The sequence below is a fragment of the Pipistrellus hanaki genome, assembly GCF_964339955.1.
Source record: "Pipistrellus hanaki genome assembly, chromosome: 19".
NCBI classification, from domain to species: domain Eukaryota; kingdom Metazoa; phylum Chordata; class Mammalia; order Chiroptera; family Vespertilionidae; genus Pipistrellus; species Pipistrellus hanaki.
In genome coordinates, this window is record NC_140521.1 from 6,009,771 (window position 1) to 6,031,436 (window position 21,666).

Sequence of the window (21,666 nt, forward strand, 5' to 3'; positions counted from 1 at the left end):
GGCTGTGGGCGCCGTCCTCCTGCCCTGCTGCGCCCCACGTGCACAGCCCCTCGCTGCGGGCCGGGTCCAGCCCGGCGGCCGGCCCCGGCTCCTCCCCGTGAGGGCTCACCCGGCCCCATCCCCCCACAGGTCCTCATCGCCTCCCACCTCCCCTCCTACGAGCTGAGGCACAACCAGGTGGAGTCCATTTTCCTGTCTGCCGTCGACAGGTACGGCCACCAGTTCTGCCCGGAAAACCTCCAGGTGAGGCTGTCTGCATCCCCCCACCCTCCGCAGAGCAAGGCGGTGGCCAGGTGGGGCTGGGGGAGGCGGGCTCCGTAGCCCTCAGCGCCGGGCACAGTCACAGATGCCGGCGGTTCAGGCCAGCGCGGCCCGGGCTGCCCAAGGGGCTGCGGGGGCTCAGGCAGCAGGGCTGCCCGGGAAGGGTGCGGTGGAGCTTTGGAAGCTGCCAGCCTCACGTGGCTGAGTCTCGGCTTTATCTCCTCGGGGCTCCCTGCCCCCCTACTCCGCTCATTTACAAGCTTCCAGGGTTGCCCTCTGCGTCTGGGAGCCCGTGCAGTCAGCTCAGCTGCTCCCACAATCAGATCTTAGGGGCCTGGGGCACTGGGGTGCTTGGCGATACCACCACCAGCTTCTCCTCCTTGCTCCCTCCCCTCCCACACATCCGAGTGTTGGATAGATTTATTCAGGTTTACTTTTCTCTCTTTCCCTCACCATTTCCTGCAGAAATTAATACTCTCGGAGACGACCATCTTTGACGTCCTGCCCACTTTCTTCTATCACGTCAACAAGGTGGTCTGCATGGCGTCCTTGGAGGTAAGCGGAGCGGCCCCTCGGACCACACGGTCCCGCACGGCCACTTCCAGCATCCACGCAGCTGACCCCGGCCACACACCTTACAGACGTGATCGTATTCTACCAACAAGGTAGACCGTTACTCTTTCCATTTTACAGAGGAGAGACTGAGGCTCAGAGGGGCAAAGCAACTTGCTGGAAGTCACACAGCGGGGCAGTGGCAGGACGAGGGTTCACACTAGGTCTGCCCTTGTCCAGAGACCTTGCTGGCAACCACTGCTATCTCGTGTTCCATCCCTGCCTCCTCCACGCAGGGAACCGTTAAACTCGGCATCCAGGCTCTTCCTGGGCGCTGGTCACCTAGGCACCGTCTGGCTAGCACACACCAGCATTCCAAGCTCCCAGAAAGAAAGCACATGTTGAACATAAATCATATAGTTTGCACACTTTAGGCGCCATAAACTGTTTGTATCAGGCACAATGGGAAATTTCCCCAAGTCCAAATTCCCAGATGTAACCAATAACTTTTTATATTGATTACCTGTTGAAATAGTGATATTTTAGGTGTTATGGATGAAATAAAGTTATTCAAGTTCTATTGACCTGGTACCTTTTTATTAAGTGGTTTAAAATTGTATACGTTGCTTGTGTTCCATTTCTATTGGACAGGACTAATCTAGAGCAGGAGTTGGTCAGCTATAGCCTGTGGGCCACACCCGGCCCCCTGCTTGTTTTTATAAATAAAGTTTTATTGGAACAGCCACATCCATTCATTGACATATTGTCTGTGGTAGCATGGAATTAAGTAGTTGTGATACAGATGACATATCCCGCTGAAATATTTACTATCCAGCCCTTTGCAGAGAAGGTAACATTCTGAAATGTGAACAGAGCTGCTCTTAACGACGGCTCAGAGATAATTTAGAGGTCACTTCTCCAGGCTGGATTTTCTCGGGTTTCGAAGGCGCTGCCCTGAGACAGTGTCCTCTGTGCTCCCGTCCCTCTAGGTGTATGTGCGGAGGGGCTACATCGCCTACGAGCTCAACAGCCTGCAGCACCGGCAGCTCCCGGACGGCACCTGCGTGGTGGAGTTCCAGTTCATGCTGCCCTCCTCCCACCCCAACCGGTACGCAGTCAGGGGAGCGGAGGCCGGGTGTCTGGAACTGAGCCTGCCCTCCCCGGGCTTCCGGGCCCGGGACTCTCCCGGAGAAACTGCCCGAGAGTGTTCATTCCGTTTGGCTGAGTTCACTGCTTTGGGTTTAGCTGGGGACCCTGTTGGGACTACACTCCTATGCGTGCTTCATTCATTCATTCATTCATTCATTCATTCATTTGTTCATTCGGTCACTTGTTGAGCTCTTAGTCCTCAGCCCTGGCCCTGACCTCAGTCCCCTCCGCCTCTAATTTGGTGCCCCCTTTGGGGAAACCCCGGTGCTGGCTCACCCAAGTTTCCAGGGCAGGAGCAGCTGGTGGGGCCAGACCCGCAGCAGCGGCCTCACCCCCCCGGCCACCCCCCTGCAGGATAGCCGTGCCCGTCAGCATCACCAACCCCGACCTGCTGAGACACAGCACCGAGCTCTACATGGACAGCGGCTTCTCCCCGCTGTGCCAGCGCATGGGCGCCATGGTGGCCTTCAGGAGGTTCGAGGAGTTCACCAGGTACCCGGGTGTCTCCCCGCCCCCCCCCCCACCCCCCCCCGAGAGGGGCCGCGGCAGCTGCTTCTGACTCCCCTCTGTTCATGGGACACATGGGCGGCCAATCATATCGCACAACAAATTAATAATCACAGTTTAATACTAGTGTAGCCAAGAGTGTGGCTCCTCGCTTCCTGTGGCTCAGACCTAACTGCTTGGCCTTTTCGTGCCTTAGTTCTCCCATCTGTATAATGGGAATGAGCAAAGGAACTGCTTCCTAGGGTCACCAGGAAAATTAAACGAGAGAGCACATTTTAATATTGTATTTAAAGCATCGCTGACATGTAAATAACGTAAAAAGTGTCAGTGGTCAGTCCCACTCCAGTTACTGCCTTTTTTAACCCTTTCCTGCGCGTTACGCATCGTGCTTGGGCCATGTGTGTCTTCACTGCGGCACTAGGAGCTAGTGATTCTGTTGTCCTCGGGGGACTCAGGCGTGGGGTGACTCCTGAGGGCTCCTCGCGGGTAAAAGGGGGGCCCGGCCGACGCCCCAGAGTTCAGACAGCCTTCCTTTTGTTCGTGACCCCAGATCGCATGAGCCCGTTCTTCCCTCTTGGGAGAGACCCCATCCGGGAACCCAATGAGCCCGCGGAGTGGCGGGAGGGAGAAGGGAGGTCTCAGGCCTGACCCCCAGGAGCAGCCCCTCAGCCCCCCTCTCTGCCCCGCGCCCCCAGGAACTTCGATGACGTCATCTCCTGCTTCGCCAACGTGCCCCGGGACGCCCCCCTCTTCAGCAAGGCCCAGACCTCCGTGTACTCGGAGGAGGACTGCAAGGTGAGTGCCTGAGCGGGGCGAGCGGGCGGGGGCGGGCGGGCGGGCCCCGGCCCCTGACGCCGCCCCGCTCCCTCCTAGAGCCTCCGCGAGGAGCCCATCCACATCCTGAACGTGGCCATCGAGTGCGCCGAGCACCTGGAGGATGAGGAGCTGGTGCCGATCCTGCGGACCTTCGTGCAGTCCAAGGTGCCTGCGTGTGCCTCCGGCTCTGGGTCCCGGGGAGGGAGGACGGGCCCCGGACATCTGAGTGTCTCAGAGCCGCCGAGCTGGCTTCTCCCCCGAGCTCTGCTGCTCCCCACGGCCGTGATGTGGGCAGCGGTGGCCGAACGGGGCAGAGCCTCGGCTTCTTCCCTGTAACACGGGTGGCATTTCTCTCTCTCTCTCGGCGTTGCCATGATGAAATGACAGTCTGTGCACTTAGCCTGTGCAGTGACGGAATGACAGGCTTAAAACACCACTCAGCACAGCAGCACATTCGGCATGTAGTTGTGGGTTTGGTGGCGTGTGTGCTGGGATAGCTCAGAAAAGTCCCAGTTTTGAGATGGTCACGTGCATTGACATCCGTGAATGCAGGTAACCGCAGGCTGCTTTTATAAACGTGGTGGCCATTGCCAGTCTCACCCTGGCAGTAGGGACACTTGTTATGTATGCTCAGGGGCCTCAGCTGCAAGCAGATGTGGAGCAGCTTGGCAGGTGCAGGTCGGAGAAACAGCGGGAAGGTGCTGTGCGACCTCAGGCAGGTTACTGTACCTCTCTGATCCATATTTAGTATCCCCATCTCGGATGCTAAGATTCTTAGCTCACATATAATCACATCTACCAGCCACACTGTCTGGCTGCTAGTTCTTGACCTTCCTGGCTTGGCTCATCTCCTCTCCGACTACGGATTTGCCTGTTGTGGACATTTCATGTAAATGGGATCGTACAGTCTGAGGTCTTCTGTGACCTGCGTCTTTCCCAGCATAATGTTTTCAAGGCTAACCCACGTGGTAACACGTACCAGGACTTCTCCATCCCATGTTGCGGCTTCTCCATTCCATCGTGAGTTTGGTTTTTCACACAGAAAAACATCCTGGTGGAGTACGGGCTCCGGAGAATCACGTTCCTGATCGCCCAGGAGGTGAGTCGATGCTCAGCGCCCCCTGCGTCTCCTCCCCCTCCACGACCCAGAGCCGCGCCCTTGACCTTGACGCTGCCGGTCGGGGCGGAGGAGATGGGGCGCTGGGGAGCACGGCCTTCCACATGACGCGCCCTAGAAGCCGATGGGGTCGCCCTTAACAAGCACACGCGTGTGGACACGGGTCCTGCTGGATGTAATGGTCCTCTGTGCGGATGTCTCTTTTGCAGAAAGAATTCCCCAAGTTTTTCACCTTCAGAGCAAGAGACCAGGTATGACCAAAGCAGCGATGCGTTCTCTCTCCCTGGCACCTCTGACTTTCAGGAAACAGTCCCGGATCTTAAGATATCCCCGTGCTCTAGAACATGGCAGCTCTCATGCAGACTCCCCTTCCTCTGGGATATTTCCAAGGGGAGCCCCGAACGTCCATGTGGAGCTCAGACCTCGAGTCCCGCCCTTCAGCCGTCACTGCGGGTCCCTCTGTCATGTGGACAGTTTTGGACTTGCTGGTGGACTCAGAAAGGTGGTCCTCCCAACCCATTTTTCTTCTCTCTTTTTTTTAATCCTTGATTTTTAGTGAGAGTTAGACAGAGAGGGAAAGTCTAAGAGAAACATGGATGTGAGAGAAACACATCGATTGGTTGCCTCCTGCACCAGCCCTGACCAAGGCCCAGGCCCTGGAAGAGCCTGCCCCCGAGGCACATGCCCTTGACCGGAATCAAACCCGGGACCCCTCGGTCCGCAGGCCGACGCTCAACCACTGAGTCACGCCGGCCGGGCGCTGGTCTCCAGCACCACCAGATGCTTCCTTTTGGGGGTGAATTTCCATCAGGAAACCCAGGGCCAGTGGCTTCTTGAGAAATACTCTGCCCAGTGCCGAGAGGGACTGCTCGGCTGTGCGGCAGGTGCTGGGAGCGAGCTGGGCTCACCGGGAGCCTCCTGCCCGCACGCCGGCCTGGCATGTCCTCTGGCAAAGTCCCAGCCCTCTGGAGCCCAGGGGGTTGCTCACAACGAGACAACATAGTGACCGCGCATTTCAAGGGCCAAACCCACAGACACGAGCGGACTGCGGGGCAGAGTGTGGACCAAGCAGGGTCACGGTCCAGCGTCCAACTTGCTGTGTGTCTGTGTGTCTGTCCACCCTCTCCCCGTCGGCCTGCAGTTCGCAGAAGATCGCATTTACCGCCACCTGGAGCCCGCCCTGGCCTTCCAGCTGGAGCTCAGCCGGATGCGCAACTTCGAATTGACTGCCGTGCCCTGCGCCAACCACAAGATGCACCTCTACCTGGGCGCCGCCAAGGTGAAGGAGGGCGTGGAGGTGACCGACTACCGCTTCTTCATCCGCGCCATCATCCGCCACTCGGACCTGATCACCAAGGTACCGCGGCTCCGGGTTTCCTCCTTCCCCTGAGCCCTCGCTCCGGCGCCGGCACTCCCCCTGCTGTCCTGCTCCGTGCCGGCCCCGGGCCTCACGGGATCGCAGGGGGTTCCCGGGCCTGGAGGGGGGAACTCAGGGGGGGGCCCTGGACCTGGAGGGGGAACACGGGGGGCCCTGGGCCTGGAGGGGGGACTCAGGGGGCCCTGGGCCTGGAGGGGGGACTCAGGGGGCTCTGGGCCTGGAGGGGGGACTCAGGGGGCTCTGGGCCTGGAGGGGGGACTCAGGGGGCCCTGGGCCTGGAGGGGGAACTCGGGGGGCTCTGGGCCTGGAGGGGGGACTCAGGGGGCCCTGGGCCTGGAGGGGGGACTCAGGGGGCTCTGGGCCTGGAGGGGGGACTTGGGGGACCCTGGGCGCACAGCCTTTGTCAGCCCTTGGCCTTCGAGGGGGCTCTGCTGTGCCTCACGCTGCCCCCTCCCGGCAGGAGGCCTCCTTCGAGTACCTGCAGAACGAGGGCGAGCGGCTGCTGCTGGAGGCCATGGACGAGCTGGAGGTGGCCTTCAACAACACCAGCGTGCGCACCGACTGCAACCACATCTTCCTCAACTTCGTGCCCACCGTCATCATGGACCCCTACAAGGTCTCTCCGGGGCCCTCACCCGCTCGGGCTCAGACCCCGGGGACCCGGGCTCTTCCTGCCAGGCTGCCCCGGGCTCCGCCTCCTGGCGCTCGAGACCGAGTGACAGGACGCGCATGTGCGTGCCGGGCTCCGGCCTGCAGGTGGAAGACACGCCCTGCACCGCTGACTCAGAGCCCCCGGCCGGCCCGCCCTGTCCCGCGTCCACCCTCCGTGAGCGTGCCTCCCTTTGAGGACCACACGGATGCCCCAAACGTCTCACAAAACCAAAGGGTGTCCTGTGCCGGGTCCGGGCTCTGCTGGGGACTGGCTCGCTCTTCCTGAGCAGGCAGGGTGTAGGGTGGTGATCGTGGGATGAAAGAAGTCCTGGAACCTCATCCTGGCATCTGGGGTGCAGAGGGCCCATGAAGGTGCCCCTGCCCCACCCGTCCCCCCACTTCCCAGCAGAGAAGATGTGGGGGCTTGAGATGCATGATGGGATACAGGTGGTGTCCCAAAGGAGCACGAGCTGTTGGTCGCCAGTCTCCGTGTCTTCATCTAAATGGGGGATAAAAATGCCGGCACTGCCCTAGCCAGTGTTGCTCAGTGGATAGAGCATCGGCCTGTGGACCAAAGGGTCCCAGGTTCGAGTCCGGGCAAGGGCTCAGTTGCAGGCTTCTCCCCTCCTGGTTGGGGTTGGTGCAGGAGGCAACCCATCGATAGCACCCGCAGGTGTGGCTACGCTGTGCCCGGGCACCGTGCCCTGGGCGTGCCCTCCCTGCATTGCTGTCAGTGCAGAGCTGCCGGGGATGCGTGCCGCTGGGCTCTGACGCAGGGCTCGCTGTGACCGGCAGATCGAGGAGGCCGTGCGCTCCATGGTCATGCGCTACGGCAGCCGGCTGTGGAAGCTGCGCGTGCTCCAGGCCGAGGTCAAGATCAACATCCGCGAGACGGCCGCCGACAGCGCCATCCCCATCCGCCTGTTCATCACCAACGAGTCCGGCTACTACCTGGACATCAGCCTCTACAAGGAGGTCACCGACCCCAGATCCGGGAACGTAAGTCCGGGGAGGGGGTCCCGAGGTCGGGGCGGAGGCAGGCTGCCCTCCAGCGGGACGTGGAGGGAGACACACTCGGTGGCCGCCTCGTCGGCCACGGCAGCCCCGGCAGCCCCTCCGAGCTCTGCTGATAAACGGGGTGGCCTCTGAGTCCCCCACATTCATTCCCCTGGGAAGGACAGGGGTCCGTGTCTAATCCATTTTAGCACCACATTCGGGATGGGGTGTGGGGTGCCCTGGGCGGTTACACCGCAGCCTCCCACATCGCTTCCCTCAGGGACGAGGTGTTTTCCACGGCCGTGCTTTAGAACAGACGTTTGCAAAGTGAATCAAGTATCCTACTTTTAGGATATCAGCTGTCTTTTCGTTTGGAAATAATTACTCTCCAGAATAATTGCACAGAGAGATAAGTACAGAGATAACACAGAGAAATAAGAGCACGGAACGTTCCCATGTACTTCCACCCCCTTTCCCAGAGGTGGCTTCGCACGTAACCGCAGGACCTTGTCAAACTGCGAAACTGGCCCGGGCTCAGTGGTGTTAACCCAAATTCGGGCTTCCTTTGTGTTTCATCCATTTTGAGGCTCTCTTGTTTGGGGGGGTGTGCGTGTGCACGCGCGAGTGTGTGCGTGCATGTGCATGTGCGTGCGTGTGTATGCATGTGTGTGTGCGTGTGGTTCTATAATAGTCACATCCTGGGGGCTGTGTCCACTTCGGCCGCCTGCCTCCTGTGCTGGCGCTGGCAGAGGAGAGATCAGCAATGCCGGCACTCGCTCTGCCCTGTGACGTGGTCTGCTCCCCGCGCCGGGATGTCTGGGGTGTCACTGAGGACGTGTCTCCCTCACGCCCGGTTCCTTCTCCTCTCTGGTCCAGATCCTGTTTCACTCCTTCGGCAACAAGCAGGGAGCCCAGCACGGGATGCTCATCAACACCCCCTACGTCACCAAGGACCTGCTGCAGGCCAAGCGCTTCCAGGCCCAGTCCCTGGGGACCACCTACGTGTACGACTTCCCAGAAATGTTCCGGCAGGCAAGTCTCCTCAGGGAGAAAAGAAGTCACACGTGACCCTGAGCGATGTGGGGGTGAGGGGTGCCGACCCCCGGTGCGGCTGAAAATCCTCTTAGCTTTTGATTCCCCCAAAACTTGGCTGCTAATCTACTGTTGGCCAGAATCAACACAATAACATAGTTGGTTAACACCTATTTTGTATGTTACCTGTATTACATGCTGTATTCTTACAGTAACGTAAGCCAGAGAAGAGAAAATGCATTTATAGTATTTACTGAAAAAAATCTGAGGAAGTGAGTTGCAGAAGGATGTGTGCAGTGTGATACCACTTATTTAAAGTTTAAGTCACGCCAAAGACGACTACATGTTTACATGTAGGCATACATGAGGAAATAAAAACATGCAAGCATGCAGAGGGCTGGTAGACACTAAATTCAGGGTGATGATTCTCTGTGGGGAGGTGTGGGGAGGAGGGTCAGGGATGGGGTGAAGAGAAGTACAGTAAGGGCTCCACCCCATCTTATTTGAAAAGAAAATCGTAAGCAACTATGGAAAATTATGATTTGATAAAACCATGAGATTTATTGTTCTGCGTGTTAAAAGTAGCTCATGATTGGCCAGTGTGGTCCAGTGGTTGAGCACCAACCAGGAGGTCATGGTTCGACTTACCAATCAGGGCACAGGCCCGGGTTGTGGGCTCGATCCCCAGTAGGGGGCGTGCAGGAGGCAGCCAATCAATGGTTCTCATCATTGATGTTTCTCTCTCTCCCTCTCCCTTCCTCTCTGAAATCAATAAAAAAAAAATTTTAAATAGAAAAAGAAAAAGTAGCTCATGATTTAAAAAGAGAAAGAACTAGTAAATGTGCCTCCCTACTGGCGACTCAGGCTTTTCTCTTTCCTCCCCTCCCCCCAGGCTCTCTCTAAACTGTGGGGCTCCCCAGACCAGTGCCCCAAAGACATGCTGACGTACACGGAGCTGGTGCTGGACGCGCAGGGCCAGCTGGTGGAGATGAACCGGCTGCCCGGGGGGAACGAGGTCAGGCCTCCGCGGAGCACCGCCCTTCCCGCCAGCGCCCCCCGCCCCCCGAGGACGCACCCGCTTCCCCCTGCGTTTGTGTCGCCACCAGGTGGGCATGGTGGCCTTCAGGATGCACCTGAAGACGCGGGAGTATCCGCAGGGGCGGGACCTGGTCCTCATCAGCAACGACATCACCTTCCGCATCGGCTCCTTCGGCCTGGGCGAGGACCTGCTGTACCTGCGCGCCTCCCAGCTGGCCCGGGCCGAGGGCATCCCCCAGGTGTACCTGGCAGCCAACAGCGGGGCGCGCATCGGCCTCGCCGAGGAGATCAAGCACATGTTCCAGGTGGCCTGGGTGGACCCCGAGGACCCCCTCAAGGTACGAAGGAGCGGGGGGCCGGTCCTTCCGCTCGGCTGGCACTGTGTCCAGCGAGAAGATGTCTGGGAAACAGAGCCGGACCGGGAGAGGGGAGGCGATGGGGGGAGGAGGGGTGGCAAGCACTTAGCACAACGCAGATCCTGAGTTTGTAGCTCTTATCAGCATGGTGTTAACGTCAGACATCTTAACATGCTGACATGTTAACACGTTATTAACATCCATTCTACAGTGTTGACATGTTTTTAAGAACAGTGGCTGCCAAGGGCAGGGAAATGGATTCATAGTTTTACTGGAGAGAGTGTGTGTGTGTGTGTGTGTATATATATATAAATATATATATATATATATATATATATATATATATATATATATATATGTTGTTGTTTTTTTTAAGGGATTTAAGTACCTGTACCTGACCCCCCAAGAGTACACCCGGATCAGCTCCCTGAACTCCGTCCACTGCAAACACGTGGAGGAGGAAGGGGAATCCAGGTGAGTGACTCGGCAGGCGGCTCCCGCCGTTGGCCTGGGGCTGATTCGGCTCCTCCTGGGGAATCTGCCTCCCCCTCCGGCTGTGGCGGCATTTCCAAGAGGGTGAGGGTGGGGGGTGTGTGCACAGGGGGACCCTTGAGCTTTGGCACCGATGTCTTAAAACCTGGGTGTTCTCCAAGGTGAACCCCTCCTGTCATCCCCAGATAAGCCGGGCCCTCACAAAGATCGCACATGACACGGGAGCCGGGCCAGTGTCCCGTGAAGTCCCCAGAGCCGCAGGTTCACATTATAGGATCCGATTAGCCAGCAACGCGGCAGTGACTGGGCAGGCTGGGAAGGTGTGGGCAGGACAGGGTCGGCTCCGCCTGTCTCTTCCACAGAAAGTGGAACCCACTCTGCTGCTTTCGTGAGATTGACGGAATCAGAATTTCCCCGGCTGAGTTTTCTGGAATGTTAGTTGGTGATGTGTGGGAAGGAGGAGAAGTTTCCATAATCACGTGGGTCTGGGTTAGATCTAACAGGCATCTTTCCCGAGGGCGTCCCAAAGCCTTTAGCGTGCCAGTGCCCGTGACTCTCGGGCAGGTTGGGAAGTGCAGTGTCTCACCCTTAGGTGGCCAGTCTGATGGATTGGTTGTGAGCTCAGTGGCTTCCCCATCTCTCTGGAGACCCAATGGTATCCGATTGCTGCAGGAAGAAGGCCCGGTGGGGTGGCATTTCCTTAAGACAGCCTCCGAACGGTCTTCTAGAAACTTATTTTTTTTTTTTTACAGAGAGGAAGGGAGAGGGATAGAGAGTTAGAAATATCAATGAGAGAGAAACATCCATCAGCTGCCTCCTACACCCCCCCCCCCCCCCCCCCCCCGGGTACATGCCCTTGACTGGAATCAAACCTGGGACCCTTCAGTCCGCAGGCCGATGCTCCACCCACTGAGCCAAACCGGTTTTGACAGTCTTCTAGAAACTTTAAGGCCAATCACAAAGGCCCTAGGCCTCTGCTTTCGTTTCGCCTCTGGCTGCTCTGTCCCCTGCCTGCCCCTCCTGCCTCGGATTCCCCTGGACCACGTCTCGTGTTTTAACTCCTGTCTGGCTCTCCAGGTACGTCATCACGGACATCATTGGGAAGGACGACGGCCTGGGCGTGGAGAACCTGAGGGGCTCGGGCATGATCGCAGGCGAGTGCTCCCTGGCCTACGACGAGATCGTCACCATCAGCATGGTGAGCCTCCCCCGGCCTTACTGTCTTTTCTGTCTCCGCCTTTTCTTTTAGAAAGTCTAAAACAGACACAGAAGGAAAGCGTTGATAACGCGGGGGCTGCCCACTGAACCACACTGGCCGGGGTACTCTGGCTTACTTTATTGTAACAATATAGCTCCTGACACCTGTAACACAATAGCAGTTTATCAGTAGTTGTTTTGGGGGGATTGGAAGTTATTCGCTGATTTTATTTGGGGGGGGGGAGGGTTATCTCTCCTGACTCCTGTGTTGAAAGGTCAGCTGTGTGTGTGTATACACATTCATTTATTTAGGCACAGTGTTGGACTCCCCAGAAGTTAAAAGTTAGTGTAGAGAGGTCCCGTGCCCTCCTCCCTCAGCTCCTCTGGGACGGAATCTTTCACACGAGATAGCACATTGTCAGCCGGGACATTGACCTTGGCACGGCTCTCCCACCGGCACGGCCCCTGCTTGGATGTCCCGTTTCACACGTCCTTTTGGTCGTGGGAGCGGCTGCGAGAGCTCGTGTGTGGCCCAGCTCAGAGGGGCTCCCCGCGCGCCCTGGGAGGGAGAACCAGAACATTCCGTGCTGCGGCCTGTCTGAAGCACCCCTCAGGGTTGACTGGGTTACTGCTGGGACGGAGAAGCCAAGGTCACGTGAGCCTCAAGGTCAGGCTTCTCCCCGCCTGAGAAGTTCAGCCCTGACTCCGGTTGCTGTCGTCGGTGCCCATCGGGCTCCCGCTGGGCCGGGGCGGCCTCGGGAACTCAGGGGCGCTGTCTCCACAGGTGACCTGCCGCGCCCTGGGCATCGGGGCCTACCTGGTGCGGCTGGGCCAGCGGGTGATCCAGGTGGAAAACTCCCACATCATCCTGACCGGAGCCAGCGCCCTCAACAAGGTGAGCGACTGCGAAGGGCCGGGCCGTTTCAGTCCCCTCGTCCCCTCCTGTGTCCTCTCAGTGTGAGGCCGGTATCGCTCCCGCGGATATAAGAGCTGTTTTCCCAGTTTGCAAATATCTGGCCTCTTATGAATAACTCCCCCCACTCCACCCCCACCCCCCAAAAAATGATTTGGCTCCACATTCCTGACATTTAAATTTCAAAAAATTCGTTAATTTAAAAAGTTATGCAAATTTGTAAGACAGCATGTACCTTGCGGAAAATTGGAAGAAGACCCAATGTCACTGCGCTCCCGCTGTAACTCTGGTGCCTTTCCCTCGTCTCCGCCCTCCCATGGTGAAGCTCAGTGGATGTGCAGTGTGCTCACTCCATGGCAGCACTGCCCGCTGCTGTAAAGCTTCCATGACAAAATGAGGGTCTCCCAGTGCGCCCCAACCAGCAGCCACAGCGCCCCCTGGGGGCTGGTTAGAGATACATGTTCTCAGGCCAGTTCCCAGGCCTGGTCCCAGCCCACTGAGCCAGAAACATGAGGGAGGGCTTTGCCTTTTTTTTATTTGTATTGATTTCAGAGAGGAAGGGAGAGGGAGAGAGAGAGAAACATTGATGATGAGAGAATCATTAATGGGCTGCCTCCCGCACGCCCCCTGCTGGGGATCGAGTCTGCAACCCGGGAGTGTACCCTGGCCAGGAATGGAGCTGCGACCTCCTGGTTCATAGGTCGATGCTCAGCCCCTGAGCCATGCCAGTCGGCAGGTTTTGCTTTTGAGATGACCAAAGTCATCATAAGTAATCGTAACCAAGGTACTCAAAGGATACCCTGCTTCTCAAGTTGGGTGCATGTTGGAATTACCTAGAAGTTAGAAAACACCAGAGGCTCTAATATAATCGGACCGGGTGCAGCCCGGGCATCCGGGTGTGTAAAAGCCCCCAGTGATTCCAGCATGCAGCCCCGGGTGAGACCACCGAGGGAGATGGTCCCCGGGCCGGGCAGGACTGGCTGACCCTGCCGTGTCTATGCAGGTCCTGGGCAGAGAGGTCTACACGTCCAACAACCAGCTGGGCGGCGTGCAGATCATGCACAACAACGGTGTCTCCCACATCACCGTGCCCGACGACTTCGAGGGCGTTTACACCATCCTGGAGTGGCTGTCCTACATGCCCAAGGTGCGGCCCCCTCCTGGAGATGCTGCCATGGCGTCCATGGGCTGCGTGGTGGGGAGGGGGCACGGAGAGCAGGGAGCCCTGCGGGTGTGGTAGGTGAATGTTTCTTTATCCCTCCCTCCCTCCCTGGCACCCAACCCTGTGCTCGTTGTTCTTGGCCTTAAAAAGAAAAACAAATGGCCAATGTTGCTATCGGTTGATCCTTTAGAAGGGGATAGGCTAGATTTGATTCCTGGCTTCCCTCTCAGTAGCAGTCAGACCTGGGGACAACTGAGCCTCAGTTTCCTCATCTGTGAAATGGGCACAACAATAGCCCCTACCCCCAGAGTGTTACCCTGATGATGAAGTGAAATGACATTTGGAGCCCAGATCTTGGTGGGCCCTCGGCAAAGGCTATTCAGAATCGCAGAGATGAGCTCATTTGGGTTCGGCTTCTGCTGGGCGGGCAGCCGTAGTCACGGCCAGAGGAGGGCAGGTGGCAGGCGTTGCTGACGAACCGGGGAACGGAGTTGGAGACCCCGCTTTCTTTTCCAGGACAATCACAGCCCGGTCCCCATCGTCACTCCCACTGACCCCATTGACAGGGAGATCGAGTTTTGCCCATCCAGAGCCCCCTACGACCCCCGGTGGATGCTTGCAGGAAGGTCTCACCCAAGTAAGTCCCGGCATTTGCCTGAGACCTGGGGCTCGGGGCTCCTTCCCTGCAGGGAGCGCGGAGGAATGGAGGTTTTCCTCCGTGCCTTTCCGAGTGACGGACCGAGGAGGATGGAACCGAGGAGGATGGGGCTGAGGGGGACACACATGCAAATACTCGTGTGCACACATGTTAGCCCATGCACTTGCACACACACATTCTCTCCCTCTGCGAAAGCAGCAGGCCTGTCCCTGGAGGATATGATTACACTGAGCGCCCAGAACAGGACAGGAAAGCCGAGCTCCTGAGGCTCGGCTTTCACAGCTGCACCTTCAGCATCCGGCCGCTCGCCCCTGCCGGTGCCGGAGGGCCTGTCAGAGGCGCCGGGCTCCGCCAGCCAGGAGCCCCGAGCTGGCTCCCCCTCCCCCGTTCCTGCCGGCCCTTCTCACCTGGGCGCCCGGAGGGGGCTGGCTTCTTCTTGATGTAAAAATGCCCTGCTTCTTGCTTTCTCCGTCTGGAGACAGTTTTCTCCGTCTGGCCAGGCCTCGGGCTGACCGTGACGGGGGCCGCCTTGTCCCCACACCTGCCACCCGAGACCCTCCCGCGACCTGTGCTTCTCATCCGACCGCAGTCACACACCCTCCCTCCAGGAGCCGCAGCCGCACGTCATCTCTCTCTCTCGCTCTCTCTCTCTCTCTCTCTCTCTCTCTCTCTCTCTCGGAAACTGAACACATTACTCTGTTAAACGGGAGGTTCAGTGTTACTAAGCTACAGCCAGCAGGTTGGGGGTCACGGATGAGTTTTTCGGGGCAGATGGTCCCTTTCTGATAGCCACCCCCTGAAGGAGCCCTCAGCTGTTTGCCTCCTGGGAAGCAGCAGAGCTGGGCTGAGGCCTCTCTGTGTTTGGCTTTAATGGGGATCGATGTGGTCGCATATCCTGTATGGACCGAATTCCTGACTTGGTATACATTTTGCAGGCCTGTCTATTTTTTATTTTTATTTTAAAAATTTGTATTATTTATTTGTTTATTTCTTTGCAAGGGGTTGGGATCTGTGTCCTGTTCTGGGGGGGAAAAGGCAATTGGGGTCAAGGTCAGGCTGCCCTTAGAGAAACCACAGAACAGTCTGCCCTCTCCAGCGGGCCCTGGGGGTCCTCGCCCGCCCGGCCCCTCAGCCCGGGCTCCTGCCTTCTGCCCACAGCTCTGAAGGGGACCTGGCAGAGTGGATTCTTCGACCAGGGCAGCTTCAAGGAGATCCTGGCGCCCTGGGCCCAGACCGTGGTGACGGGACGAGCAAGGTAACCTGAGGGCGGGCAGGGTTTTGTTTTACAAACTTCCTGGGTGCTGGGACAGGGGCCCCAGCGACACTCTTCGTGGCCCCTGATTTTCCAAAGGGAAGACTTAATCCGGTGGATGGTTTTCTGGACGATGAGCTCCGACATAAAGTCTAGATTTGTCTGTCTCAGGCGCCTTCTGGCTGGGAGCTGGGCTCCTTGCCCCTCGTCCACCCCTGGGACAGGGCGCTCCAGCCCGGGGGCCGCCGACCCCGTAGGGACTCGGAGGTGGCCCTGGAGTCTCGGCGGAAAACCACAGACGCTCACACTGGACTCCGTTTCGGGAGGGCAGGATCCTGGTGTCCGGTGTAGCTAGTGACAGGCTTACCTGCTTGGCCCCGTGCCCTCCTCTTCCCTGGTGCGACTGGTGTCTATACTGGGGTGCCCGCACCGGGCTCACCTGTGCTTCGCCTCGCAGGCTGGGGGGCATCCCTGTGGGAGTGATCGCCGTGGAGACGCGGACGGTGGAGATGGTGGTGCCCGCAGACCCCGCCAACCTGGATTCCGAGGCCAAGGTGAGGCCGGGGGTGCGGGGAGAGGGGGCGGGGGCTGCTGTTTCGGCGGCTCAGCCACAGGTGTGGGCCCAGGTGGTTGTGAACCTGCCTCTCCAGCTCAGACTCAGAGGAGGGCCTGAGCCTCAGTGCCATTTCCCCAGCCCCCTCTCTGCGGTGGAGAGCCTTCCACAGCTTCCTCTTCCCTCAGGGGATGGCAGAGGTCCCGGGGTCCCTCCCGCCTCTCACCCATCCCCGGGGAAGTTCCAGGGTTGGGCCTCTGGGAGGAGCTCAGGAGCCAGGGGCCGGTCCTAGGACCGACTCGGCTCAGGCCCCTCTGAGCCTGTAAATGGGCAGAGGGCCTCGTTGGGCTGCAGTGGGGGTGCCCTCCCTGGGAGCCTGGCTCTGGAGCCGGTGCCCGCCGTCCCCCGTTGAGGCCGCCCCTGCACAGAGGGTCTCACGGGCTGGCTCTGTGCAGATCACCCAGCAGGCGGGCCAGGTGTGGTTCCCGGACTCCGCCTATAAGACGGCCCAGGTCATCAAGGACTTCAACCAGGAGAAGCTGCCCCTGATGATCTTTGCCAACTGGAGGGGCTTCTCTGGGGGCATGAAAGGTGAGGCAGCCTCCCCGTGGGCCCTGGACCCGCCAGGCCAGGACCCCCTCGGGGTGGTGACACCGTGTTTTCTGTGCATGGTCCCATCGTCGTCTTAGCTGAGGCCCCCCCACCCCCGAACCCTGAGAATGGGAGCAGTTCTAGAAACAGCCCATTACACAGATGGGAAACTGAGGGTTCCTGGTGGGACTTGCCTGAGGTCACGCCGTGAGTGAACAGAATGGCTCAGTGGTTGAGTGTTGACCTATGAACCAGGAGGCCACGGTTCAATTCCCAGTCGGGTGCATGGCTGGGGTGCAGGCTGGATCCCCATTGTGGGGCGTGCAGGAGGCAGGTGGTCAATGATTCTCTCTCATCATTGATGTTTCTATCTCTCTCTCCATATCCCTTCCTCTCTGAAATCAATAAAAATATATTTTTAAAAAAACCCACCGATGGTTGCGCCCCCGTGCCCAGGCCGGTCCTGACTCTGAGCCCAGGCTCTTCTCAGAGCCGTGTAGCCTCCCAGGCGAACACGCTCCCCAGACGCCCCAGGACAACACGCTCTGCCTGCAATGAGCGCCTCAGGCCGTCGCTTGCCTTTCAGACATGTACGACCAGGTGCTGAAGTTCGGGGCCTACATCGTGGACGGCCTGCGGCAGTACCGCCAGCCCATCCTCATCTACATCCCGCCCTACGCAGAGCTCCGGGGCGGCTCCTGGGTGGTCCTGGACTCCACCATCAACCCGCTGTGCATAGAGATGTACGCGGACAGGGAGAGCAGGTGGGTGCCCCCCACCCGGCCCCGCCCGCCCGGTCCTCACTTCGAGCCACTGGCGTGGGATCTGGGGCGCTCTGAGATTCTGAAGGACCGAGCGCTTCCGGTTTAACCTGAAACTCATGTCCAGTGACCAGTTGGGTTTTTCTCAGCAGAGCAAGTGGCTGAAGCAGAGAGGCGGTGGAGGGATTGTCTGTTCTTTCTTAGCTCACACTCCTCTGCTCCCCAAGGAAGTTGGCAATCAAGTGAGGAAGGACCAAACGCACCTGAGCTCCCTGGAAGCCAGGATGAAAAGGGAAATGTGACCAGTCCTCTGGTTCTCACTGAACTCGGAGTCTCTCCCAAAGCTCTGAGTTCCTCTAGGGGCTGTGTTTTACCCACTTTTATAACCCCACCTCTTTTTTCCTCAGGGGGGGCGTGCTGGAGCCGGAGGGGACCGTGGAGATTAAGTTCCGGAAGAAGGACCTGATAAAGGCCATGAGGAGGATCGACCCGACGTACAAGAAGCTCGTGGAGCGGTTAGGTGCGAGGTCCCTGGGCGCCCCCCCTCGGTCAGGGGGCCCACTCCGCTGGTGGAGACCTCCCCAAACAGCTACAGCCTCGGGAGATATTTTAAATGTTCACATGTAGCAAGTCGGCCCCATCTCGCCCTTGTGGGGGCGCTTCTGACCCTGCAGGAGCCGCTTGATTTGGGGGTGCGATCCCAGTTAGAGCTCGGGCCTCCTGCGCCCAGGCCTGACCTGCAAACTCTGGTTTGTGCCCCGGCCTGGCCCGCAGGAGCGTCTGATCTCTCCGACAAGGAGCGCAGGGACCTGGAGTGCCAGCTGAAGGCCCGGGAGGAGCTGCTGCTGCCCATCTACCACCAGGTGGCGGTGCAGTTCGCCGACCTCCACGACACGCCGGGCAGGATGCTGGAGAAGGGGGTCATCTCCGTAAGCCACTGGGCTTCCCGCTCAGGGGGGAGAGCTGGGCTCAAACCCTGCATGTCAGCCTCACCCGGGCATCCCGGAGCCCGTGTCCAGACCAGTTAAATCAGGATTTCAGCAGTGGGAGTCCGACCTCAGTATTTCCCCCCCAAATCCCCAAGCGATTTCAACAGGCAGTGAGGTTGGGGACCGCCAGTCTGTGTGTGGCTGTACCTGCCGAGCCAGATGTGGGAAGCGTGGTTTCTGCCCGGGGTTCGCCCACCTCTGGCCATCGTAAGCCCCGCCCCATGCCCCACCCCCGAGAGGACGTGCCATAGTCAGTCACCTGCTACCCCCTGCCTCTGGGAAGCCCGTCCAGCGTCCTGGCAGAGTCCTGGCTCTGCCGCTGCTCGGGCGGGTGCCTTCCCCTCCCCGGGCCTCAGCTCCCCGGCCTGTGAAATGGGCATGATCCCGGGCAGCGGGGGCTCAGCCGGGGCCCGTCCGCAGGACGTGCTGGAGTGGAGGACCTCGCGCACCTTCCTGTACTGGCGCCTGCGCCGCCTGCTGCTGGAGGAGCAGGTGAAGAAGGAGATCCTGCAGGTCAGCGGCGAGCTCAGCCACGTGCACATCCAGTCCATGCTGCGCCGCTGGTTCGTGGAGACGGAGGGCGCCGTCAAGGTGGGCCGGGCGGGGCGGCGGCGGGCGGGCGGGCGAGCGGGCGCTGGGGGCCTGCAGCCCGGGCCCCCTCTGAGGCAGCCTCTGCCCCCCAGGCCTACCTGTGGGACAACAACCAGATGGTGGTGCAGTGGCTGGAGCAGCACTGGCAGGCGGGTGACGGCCTGCGCTCCACCATCGGCGAGAACATCAAGTACCTGAAGCGGGACTCCGTGCTCAAGACCATCCGGGGGTGAGTGGCTGTCCAAGGTCACGGCCAGAGGACCCGCGGGCCCTGGGCTGCTGCTCCCGTTCGGAGTCAGCCTTTCGGGAGGACTTGCTCCCCCATTCTCATGGGGTCCCCTGGGAGGAAGGAGATAGGTCGTGGGGGACCCCGTTTGGGGCGTGAAGCTGAAGTTCGGGTCTCAGTAGGGTCCCCTGTCGTTCCTCGGGGCAGCCTGACCCCCAGGCCATATCCTCTCCTGCCCCCTACGGGCCCGTCACCCCCATGGCGACCACAGCAGGAAGCGGTTGGGAGCTCGGGGTTCTTGCCCACCCAGGAAGGTGACGCGGCCCTGCACAGCGATTCTTAGGGCCACGCTGGGTGACCCCACCCCTTCTCTCCCGCCCCCTGCAGCCTGGTCCAAGACAACCCCGAGGTGGCTGTGGACTGCATGATGTACATGAGCGAGCACATCAGCCCGGCCCAGCGGGCCCAGGTCGCTCACCTCCTGTCCACCATGGACAGCCCGGCCTCCACCTGAGCGCCGGCTGCTGGCCGCTCGCAGCACCGCGGGCAAGAGGAACCGCACCGGCCGCCGGCCGCAGGCCCCTGCCAGAACCACGGGGTTTGCTTCTTAAAACGGAAAGTTCCCGGCATTTCTGCAGGGCTGCTGGCTCCCAACTCACTCCTGTCCCAATAAACCGCGCAGGAGCGCCCCCTCCCGGCGGGATGCGCCTCCTCCAGTTGGGAAGCGTTTGTCTCTGAAGACTGTCTGCTGCATCACTGAACGAATGGAACCCCAGCGCCCGAGCTTCTTCCCTTCCGGGGCCATTTTATACCAGATCATGGGATCTTATTTTTTTACTCGGACACCGGCTCTTGCTGTAAACATCTGCATTTCAGCAGAACACAGAGGCCAAGGAAAGAAAGAAAGAGACAAGACGAAGAAGAGAAACCTATTTTTGTAACGCTGCTGTTTGGAGACCGTCCAGCCGCCCCGGCGAGGGTGCCCGTGCTTTTTATTAAGAGAATAAAATGGAATCTCGTTCCCGACGTCCCCTCGTGAGTCGCTAGGGATGGCCCGTCGGCAGGCCGAGCTTAGCGCTCAGGGGCAGAGATCCCGTTTGGGGAAAGGAGATGAAAACCAGCGGAATTGCCCGGGGGAAGGTCCCGGACACTTGGAGATCTCTACTGGGGGCTCACAGCCCCTGCCCGCCCCTCCCCTGAGGACAAGGACCAGCCGTGGTGGGTCCCCCACTCCCACCCGGGACTGGCCACCCTCTCCCGGTGCCTCCTGCCCTGTTGGGACTGCAGAGGCGGCGGAGAGCCGCCCAGACTCACGGCCTGCCTGCTCACAGGTGTTACCACTGGGACGGCCGCCACCCCATTGGGGGCCCTTCAGGTCACCATCAGCCTCTCCTCCGTGCCTTGGTGTCCGTACGGCATCGGCCCGAGGGGCAGAGCTGCTGGTCTCCCCGGCCCGGCCGCAGGACCTCGCCGATTCGCTCAGGGAGCCTTTGCACACGCCCACCAGCACAGCCTGCAGGCCGCACAGCGCCGCCAGGCCAGCCCTCCCGGCTCACCCGTCCGTCCGTCCGTCCGTCCGTCCGGGGGCTGGCCGCCCCCACTGCGGTGACGGGCATTTCGTCTGAGAACATCCAGCGGGCTGCCTGGCCAATTTGGAGGACAAAGGGAAGCCCCTGCACGCCAGATGCTTGAGGCTGTCTTGAGTTTTTTTAAAAAATAGTCTGGTCACCAGCTGATGACATCGCTGGCGTGGGGCGGCGAGGGGAGACAATGGATCACGCCACCCCGAGGCCTGGGAGGGGCCCGTGCCGCCCTGGGAACCGAGTTTCTGTGTCGGGGACGCCCCCCGGTTCTGCCGGGAGAGACCGGGGACGACCAGCTGCTACCCAGGGCGGGGCGGAGGGACCTGCCGCGGGGCGTGTGGAATAAATTATTTTTTAAAGGAAGCACCGTGGCCTCGGCTCAATGTCTGGATCAGCGAGGGCAGCCCGCCCTCCGAGCGATTCCTCTCCCCGCCCTGAGCTCGCCATCCTGCATCCCACCGTCAGCGCAGGCTCCACTTCAAACCCACCAGCCCTTGCTTCACGGGCTTTTTCTTTAAAAACATTTTTTTTAAATTTATCTCAGAGAAGGGAGAGGAGAGAGCGTGAGAGAGAAACATCAGTGACGAGACAGAATCGCTGATCGACTGCCTCCCGCAGGCCCCACCCTGGGGATCGGACCTACAATCCGGGTACGTGCCCTTGACTGGGAATCAGACTGTGACCTCCTGGTTCATAGGCCAACACTCGACCCTGGAGCCAAGCTTTTTCTTTTTAAAAGTAGCCATCCTGCCGAAGCCGGTTTGGCTCAGTGGTAGAGCGTCGGCCTGCGGACTGAAAGGTCCCAGGTTCGATTCTGGTCAAGGGCATGTACATTGGTTGCAGGC

The 21,666-nt window shown here is 59.5% G+C and overlaps 1 protein-coding gene across 4 annotated transcripts in view; it reads left to right on the forward strand.

Moving 5' to 3' along the window:
- ACACB (acetyl-CoA carboxylase beta) overlaps nucleotides 1-21,184 on the forward strand; it is a 64,954-nt gene extending 43,770 nt beyond the window's left edge. For all 4 annotated transcript variants that reach the window (XM_084867658.1, XM_084867659.1, XM_084867660.1 and 1 more), the window contains 28 exons: nucleotides 130-243; nucleotides 727-816; nucleotides 1,803-1,921; nucleotides 2,317-2,454; nucleotides 3,165-3,264; nucleotides 3,343-3,450; nucleotides 4,328-4,384; nucleotides 4,612-4,653; nucleotides 5,544-5,759; nucleotides 6,241-6,396; nucleotides 7,227-7,430; nucleotides 8,304-8,459; nucleotides 9,352-9,474; nucleotides 9,566-9,835; nucleotides 10,230-10,327; nucleotides 11,423-11,543; nucleotides 12,327-12,437; nucleotides 13,459-13,602; nucleotides 14,134-14,254; nucleotides 15,434-15,530; nucleotides 15,985-16,081; nucleotides 16,536-16,671; nucleotides 17,258-17,435; nucleotides 17,840-17,952; nucleotides 18,207-18,361; nucleotides 18,842-19,012; nucleotides 19,105-19,241; nucleotides 19,626-21,184. In XM_084867658.1, the coding sequence (XP_084723784.1) occupies nucleotides 130-243; nucleotides 727-816; nucleotides 1,803-1,921; nucleotides 2,317-2,454; nucleotides 3,165-3,264; nucleotides 3,343-3,450; nucleotides 4,328-4,384; nucleotides 4,612-4,653; nucleotides 5,544-5,759; nucleotides 6,241-6,396; nucleotides 7,227-7,430; nucleotides 8,304-8,459; nucleotides 9,352-9,474; nucleotides 9,566-9,835; nucleotides 10,230-10,327; nucleotides 11,423-11,543; nucleotides 12,327-12,437; nucleotides 13,459-13,602; nucleotides 14,134-14,254; nucleotides 15,434-15,530; nucleotides 15,985-16,081; nucleotides 16,536-16,671; nucleotides 17,258-17,435; nucleotides 17,840-17,952; nucleotides 18,207-18,361; nucleotides 18,842-19,012; nucleotides 19,105-19,241; nucleotides 19,626-19,752 (3,699 nt within the window). In that variant the 3' untranslated portion in view covers nucleotides 19,753-21,184. The remainder of the gene's footprint in view (nucleotides 1-129; nucleotides 244-726; nucleotides 817-1,802; nucleotides 1,922-2,316; nucleotides 2,455-3,164; nucleotides 3,265-3,342; nucleotides 3,451-4,327; nucleotides 4,385-4,611; nucleotides 4,654-5,543; nucleotides 5,760-6,240; nucleotides 6,397-7,226; nucleotides 7,431-8,303; nucleotides 8,460-9,351; nucleotides 9,475-9,565; nucleotides 9,836-10,229; nucleotides 10,328-11,422; nucleotides 11,544-12,326; nucleotides 12,438-13,458; nucleotides 13,603-14,133; nucleotides 14,255-15,433; nucleotides 15,531-15,984; nucleotides 16,082-16,535; nucleotides 16,672-17,257; nucleotides 17,436-17,839; nucleotides 17,953-18,206; nucleotides 18,362-18,841; nucleotides 19,013-19,104; nucleotides 19,242-19,625) is intronic.
- The last annotated feature ends 482 nt before the right edge of the window (nucleotides 21,185-21,666 follow it).